The sequence below is a fragment of the Sorex fumeus genome, unplaced genomic scaffold (assembly GCF_029834395.1).
Source record: "Sorex fumeus unplaced genomic scaffold, SorFum_2.1 ptg000032l, whole genome shotgun sequence".
Classification (NCBI taxonomy): Eukaryota; Metazoa; Chordata; class Mammalia; order Eulipotyphla; family Soricidae; genus Sorex; species Sorex fumeus.
Window position 1 is genome coordinate 11,047,911 of NW_026606089.1, and position 6,806 is coordinate 11,054,716.

At 58.4% G+C, this 6,806-nt stretch overlaps 1 protein-coding gene across 1 annotated transcript; it reads right to left on the reverse strand.

Moving 5' to 3' along the window:
• Nucleotides 1–1,737: 1,737 nt before the first annotated feature.
• MTFP1 (mitochondrial fission process 1) lies at nucleotides 1,738–4,828 on the reverse strand. The gene is made up of 4 exons (XM_056116551.1): nucleotides 4,695–4,828; nucleotides 3,824–3,951; nucleotides 2,929–3,161; nucleotides 1,738–1,870 (listed from the first exon to the last, which is right to left on the reverse strand). The coding sequence occupies exons 1-4, from the start codon at nucleotides 4,759–4,761 to the stop codon at nucleotides 1,798–1,800; spliced, it is 501 nt and encodes a 166-aa protein (XP_055972526.1). The 5' UTR covers nucleotides 4,762–4,828; the 3' UTR covers nucleotides 1,738–1,797.
• Between the last annotated feature and the right edge of the window lie 1,978 nt (nucleotides 4,829–6,806).

Consider the following 6,806-nt stretch of genomic DNA (forward strand, 5'->3'; position numbering starts at 1 on the left):
TTAAGAAGGGGGTGCAGCTGGCCAGGCCCAGGGGCAGGTGTCAATCTGGGGACCCTCCTCTCCATCATGTGAATGTTTGTTCAGTGATGGTCCTGCAGGCCGTTCCCTCCTCTGGTCAGACTCAGCTGGCGTGGCCGAGAGCAGCCTCAGAACAGAGCAGGGGCAGTGACCAAGCAGACGTCACCCCGAGGTAACCGCTGCATCTCCGATGGTGCAGGGGAAGGTGTGTGCTGGATGGACGGGGGCTCTCCCACCCGCCCCTCAAGGCAGGTTCCACAGATCTCAACGCCACCGTGGCAAGCCCCTTGTCGGAGCGTCCTGTATGTGCGCCTGCTAACGAACACCCTTAGTTTTTTCCAAGGCAGACCCCCTTTGCTCAGAGGGAGCACAGCGGCGGGGGGCTGAGTGGCCACCGCAGGAGGGGCTCTGGGGTTGCCGGCTGGGGTTGGCAGAGGAAAGCTGCCTCCAGAGAAGTGCGGGGGAGGCTCGGGGCAGGTGATGGGCAGGTCAGAAGGTGGGGGAGGGCGCAGGCACAGAGTCCTGCCGGGGGAGAACTCCACTTGGCCTGCCGGAGAGGCAGGAGATGGTGGCACGACCCAGATGCCACAGATGAGGGGTGTGGGAGTGGACCTGGGGCAGTGGGAGGGTCAGCACCCTGGAACAGGAGACAGGAGAGAACTGGGGAGGGTGGAGGAGGGGTGCTTAGAGCACTGTCGTCGGGAGCTGGAGGCTGAGGTCATGGGGGAGCTGGGAAAGGGACCCCCACCAGTGCTCCCCGAAGTGAACACCGGACTCTAAGGCAGCTACAGAGGAGCTGGACCCCAAATGTCCCCTCCTGTTTCTAGATCCCCTAAAACCCCACCTCCAGCCTAGGGCCAAGGGTGGGTGGGGCAGGGCGGGGCAGAAAGGGAGGGAGAGGAGCCCTGCCACCGACCCTCCTCAGGGCTGTTGTTTTTTTTTTTTAATTTTTATTAGTGAAACACCATGAGGTACAGTTGTAGACTTACAAATTTTTGTGCTTGGGTTTCAGTTGTACAGTGATCGAATAGCCATCCCACCAGAATCTGGAAAAAACCTGAGTGCCCAGGGCTGCTTTTATCTCTGCACCCTCAGGAGAATCTGCAGAGGGAGCTGAGGCTTGCAGAAGGGGGGGCAACGCCTGCCCTAGGATCTGACATGGGGGGGCGGCTCCTGCCAGGGCGGAGAGGCTGAGCAGGGGTGGGCGTCTCCAGCTGAGAGAACCAACTTTGCACTCCCCTTATTCCCCAGCTCCTCCCCAGCAGAAAGGCAAAGCAGAGGCGACCTCCTGAGGGTTTATTTATTGGGCAGGGGAGAAGGAGTGGCCAGAGGCTGCCCTAGGCTGTCCAGCCTCGAGGCCCTTCCCTGCAGTCAGGCCAGGGAATCAGTCCCCAGGACCGGATGCCTGAGCAACTGCACAGTCTCCAAGTGCCTGCCGCCCCCCCGCCCCCTGCCAGCCACTGGGAGCCCTGAGTTCCCAGCCGTGCCAAGCGGCCTTGCCCTCTCTCCACCTCCTTATCATTCCCACGAGGCTGCTACTCTCCGATCAAAAGACAGGCCTGGCCCCCCGGCCCTACCCCCCTTCAGTATCTCGAGTCCACGGAAGCAGACGGGGCTCAAGGTCCCATCTCATTCCTGAGGCGCTGCGGCCACAGCCTCTCCGTGTGCCAGCAGCAAACACTCACTCAGGGGCCAGGGCCACAGACCGCATCCGCTGGCCGGAGGAGGAAGATGACACAGGGGTGGGGGGAGCCGACCGACAGATCGGGCACCAGGGGGTCAGGAACTGCTGGGCTTCTCCACCGAGGGGTAGAGCTTGCGCAGGCTGGAGTCCAGGAGGAAGTCCACGGACCTGGAAGGCAGTAAAGGGGGCCATTGGGCAATCCAGGGCGGGAGGCAGAAAGTGAAAGTGAGGGGAAGGGTGTCCGGACCTCAGTTTTGGGGCGGCCACCAAGCTCTGCCTTATTCATTTGGGAAACTGAGACCCAGCCTCGCTCAAGACCCACAGATCAGTAACTTTCCCTGGGGGTAAGATGCTACCTCCCACTCTCTGAAGAGACCGGCTGATTGACTCTCTGTCTCTGGTTGGTTGACTCTATCTCTGGTTCTAAGAGCAGGGGCAGAATCTAAGCCTGGCCTATCAGAAAAGGGAAACACTTAGGGGTGTGCTGACGCTCTGTCCAGATGGACTAATGACAGCTATCCTTGGGATATTATTTTTTGGGGAGTGGGGCACAGAGAGGTTTGGGCCACACCTGAGAGTGCTCAGAGCTTACTCCTAGCTCTGTATACAGAGATCACTCCTGGCAAGCTCCAGGGACCATATGGGGTATCGAACCTGGGTGCAAGGTAAGAGCCTTACCTGCTGGACTATATCTCTGGCCCCCTCAGAATTTTTGCTGTTCCTATGGGTCGTTGGCTAAATTGGTCAGAGAGACGATGGGAGCCCCTGAGGTCAGCTCTGTTCCCGTGAGGTGGCAGTTGGGAAGAAGGGCAGCCTCTCTCTAATGATATCATTTAGGTGCCCAGATCTAGCCATGCCTGAAAGCACGGACTTTTTTCAGATTCACAGAGCAACTCATGCCTCTTTTACATAACCCAGTTTCTTCTGGAGTTGTCACCAAAACTCCCAAACCATCTCTTCTTGGTACGCATGCTCCCACCTGTCTCTGGTGTTTCGTAAAAACAACTTTTAGGGAAATTTACCAGTCCTGTGTCCCATACCCCTCGGGCACTCGCCTACCTTCACAGCCTGCCAGATTCTATGATGGGGCACAGACTCTCTCTCCTACAGTCTACAGGGGTCCTGAGTCAGCCTGACCTCAGCCACCACTGTTCAGTACAAAGCAAAACTCCGCCCAGAAGAAACCCCCACCTGCGGGGTACCTGGTCCCAGGGAAGGGCACTCACCTGTCGATGGGGTGGATGATGATGGGGATGGTTAACAGCCCTAGCGTGGTTGTGGTCCACTTACGGACCGCCAGGGGCCAGCGGGTGGCAGTGCCCAGGAGGTAGAGAGAGGCAGCACATACACGGTTGATAGTGAAGCCGGGGAGGGCCACCGAGGCCAGAGCCTGCCACACGAGCGTGTCCACCACGGCCACAGTCACCCGGGTGCTCCGGCCTGCCTCAGGGCTTGGCACCTGTGAGGCACAAGAGATCCGATGGGGCAGGAGGCTGGCCAGTTGGGGGAGGGGCACGCAACCAGGCGAGTGTTAGGGTCTGGACTCAGACTGGGCCAGTGTCACCTGCCGGGCTGGGGGCGGGGTCTCGATTCTCAAACCCGAGGAGAGGACTGGAGCGATAGTACAGCGGGTAGGATGTTTGCCTTGCACGCGGTCAACCCGGGTTCGATTCCCAGCATCCCATATGACCACCTGACCACCACCAGGAGTAATTCCTGAGTGCATGAGCCAGGAGTAACCCCTGTGCATTGCCGAGTGTTACCCAAAAAGCCAAAAACTGGGGCTGGAGTAATAGCACAGTGGGTAGGGCGTTTGCCTTGCATGCAGTCGACCCAGGTTTGATTCCCAGAATCCCATATGGCCCCCTGAGCACTGCCAGGAGTAATTCCTGAGCACAGAGCCAGGAGTAACCCCTGTGCATTGCCGGGTATGACCCAAAAAGCCAAAAAAAAAAAAAAGCCAAAAACTAAAACCAACAACAACAAAAATCAAACCCACGGAGACACAAAGCGTCCAGGAAAGGCGGCAGGGCTTCAGGTATCTCCACGATAGCACCCCAGGCCAGACTGAGGGAGAGGCCTGGGGCTCCAGTGGGGGGCTAAGGGCAGGCTACCACTCACCTCTCCTGCCTTCTTGCCCTTGTCAATGGCGTCAGCCAGCACATAGGAGCTGGACACCCCGTAACTCAGCCACACCACGGCTGCTGGCACCAGGGAGCGGAACGCCTCCCCCACTTCATTGGCGTAGCCTGGAGGGAAGGAACCCCATCAGCAGAGCCCAGTGGGGTGTGTCCCCCTGGGGTTAATCGCAGCCTCCAGAGCCTGAGCCAAGTGACTTGACCTCTCTGAGCCCCACAGTGAGGGACAGCAGAGTAGTGGGCACCATTCTCAGCCAGGGTTCTAGACGCATCTATGCTGAGGGAGGAAGCAGCAGCCAAACAACAAAAAAGGCGACTGAGCGAGGGGCAGCCCAGCAGGTGCCAGGCTGATCTGCCCTTCATTTTCTTCCAGCTGTACCCCAACCCCCTTCTTCCCTTCTCACGGGTTTGGGGCCACATCCTGTGCTGCTAGGGGCACAGTATGTGGTGCCAGCATGGACCTGCGACCCCACCCCCACCCCCCAAGCAAAGCATGGCACCAGCCCGCTGAGCCACCACCCCAAACCTTCGGGTGCCCCGAGCTCAGCTCCACGCAGGGAATGGGGAGCCCTGAAGCAGGTGCAGGTGCCCCCGCCCCGTCCGCAGCCCCTGCCCCGGGAATGCCAACGCGGGGAGCACCCCCTGCCCGGCTCCCCCCCGCTCCGCGCAGGCTGCAGAGTCCCCCGGAGGGCGCGCTGACCCGGGCGAGCCGTGCGACCTTGGGCAAGTCCCCAGGCCGGCCGGGAAGAGCCGAGGCTCCGGCCCCGGCTCCTCCTCCTCCTCCCGGCCCCCGAGCGGGGCGCGACCGCCACGTGAAAAGGGGGGGTCGCCGGGCCCACTGGCCACGCGCTCACCCAGGTATCGCACCCACGTGTCGCGGAAAAGGTCGCGCTCGGCCGCGCGCGGGGCCGGCTCGGCCATGCTGGGCCGCCGTCCCGCCGACCCCGCAGCCCGCGGCGTCCACGCGAGCTCCCGAGCGCCGCGGCCCGACTGAAGGACAACGGTCGCTCCGTCCCCACCAAGCAGGGAGCGTCTGCAAATTCCCCCGGCGCGCGAAGCCCCTCCGCCCCGGAGACCGCGGGCGGGCCCGGCGCCACGTTTCCCCGGGGCGCCGCGATTGGCGCAATCCTCGCCCGGAGCCGCGAGTTTGCAGCCAATGGGGCTGGGTGCAAACGGGGCGCGGCTCTGCCCAGCTGCGAGACCGCGGGTCGGAGCCTCTAAGCCGGTCTCGGTGTTTCTTTTTTTTAATCTAATTCATTCATTTTGTTAAAACAGAAACACTCTGGGACAATCCACTCCGTGTGGGGACCCGTTAGGACTGTCAGCACGGTGTGACCTGTTTGTACATGTAGGAAGGAAGTTTTTTTTTTTTAAGTGAAACAAGTTTTGTTTTTTTTGTTTTTTTTGCTTTTCGGGTCACACCCGGCGATAGGCAGGGGTTACTCCTGGCTCTGCACTCAGGAATTACGCCTAGCGGTGCTCAGGGGACCATATGGGATGCTGGGAATTGAACCCGGGTGAGCCACGTGCAAGGCAAACGCCCTACCCGTTGTGCTATCACTCCAGCCCACAAGATTGTTTTTATTTAATGAAATTTACTTAAAAAAGATGTTAAGGGAGAGAATAAAGACAGGAATACGTATTCAAGAGGGACCGGGGACTTCTCCAGAACGTGAAAAGCAGAGAGAGACAGAGACAGAGACAGAGAAACAAAGGCAGAGCAGGCATTTGTGGTCGGGGGTTGGAGGGTGACAGAGAAACAAAGACAGAGCAGGCATTTGGGGTCGGGGGTTGGAGGGTGAGGGGGTGTCTAAAAATTTGGGGCCACAGGGGTTGGAGAGATAGTACAGGAGGTAGGGTGCTTGCCTGGCACACAACTGACCAGGGTATCTGATCTTCAGCATCACATATGATCACACCCTGAGCCCTGTCAGGAATAATCCCCGAGCAGAGCCAGGAGTAAGCCCTAAGCACGGCGAGGTGTGGCCTCCAAATAAAATAAATAAAAATTTTAGCACAGAGGTGCTCAGAGGGCTCCCAAGTCAGTGCTCAGGAATTGTACCTGCACTCCTGGCAGTGCTTGGGAACCAAGGAGCGCCAGGAATTTAACCCCAGCCTCCTACGGGCAAAACACGCGCTCCAGCCCACTGCACTCTCAGGCCCAAACATGTTCCCTTTGTGTGCACATGCTGGACAGCCAAGCAGCACCCTGGCCCAGCATGCATGCTCTGAGCTCAATGTCCCCTGGAATGTTCCTGAGTCTCCAGAGAGAATGCTTCCTTAAGCTCCCCGACCAGCCTGGGACCCCCATTTTATAGATGAGGAAATGGGAAATCACTTTACCAGCTGCTAAGTGGTGAAACAGGGTTTGAATAAAGGCAGTGGGGCCCCATACCCCACCCTCCCCAAGGCGATATCAGGAAAGGAGTATGGGAGAATGATTGGTAGGACCCTTGATGCTCAAATCAGTGCTTGGTGGATGGGTGTTTGGATTCCATTCCCAGCAGGTAGTAATCCAGAAAGCACTAGAGTCTAACTGATCTACCTGCCTCGGGTCTCACCCAGATTCTTGTGGGGGCAGGGCGTTGAATGAATGAATGAATGAATGAGGCGAAGGAAAACAGGACTGGGATACAAGATTTCAGAGAAATGAACAGAAGAGAATCAGGGGATTTGGGAGTTGGGGATTCCAATCAAGGAAAGAACCACCCACATACTGGACTTCAGTTTACCTATATGTGCAATTCACTGAATCTCTGTGAATCCCTTGTAGGGGTGTGGGGGTGAGGAGGGGTATGCCGGAGGGTGGAGGTGGGTATCAACAAGGCAAAAACATCACCATTAGAGACTGCTGCAGTCTTGCACTCAAATTCCAATTGTGAGTTCTGGGATGATAGTACAGAGGGTAGGGCGTTTACCTTGCACTCAGGGTTTGATCCCCAGCACCACAAATGGTCCCCCAAACC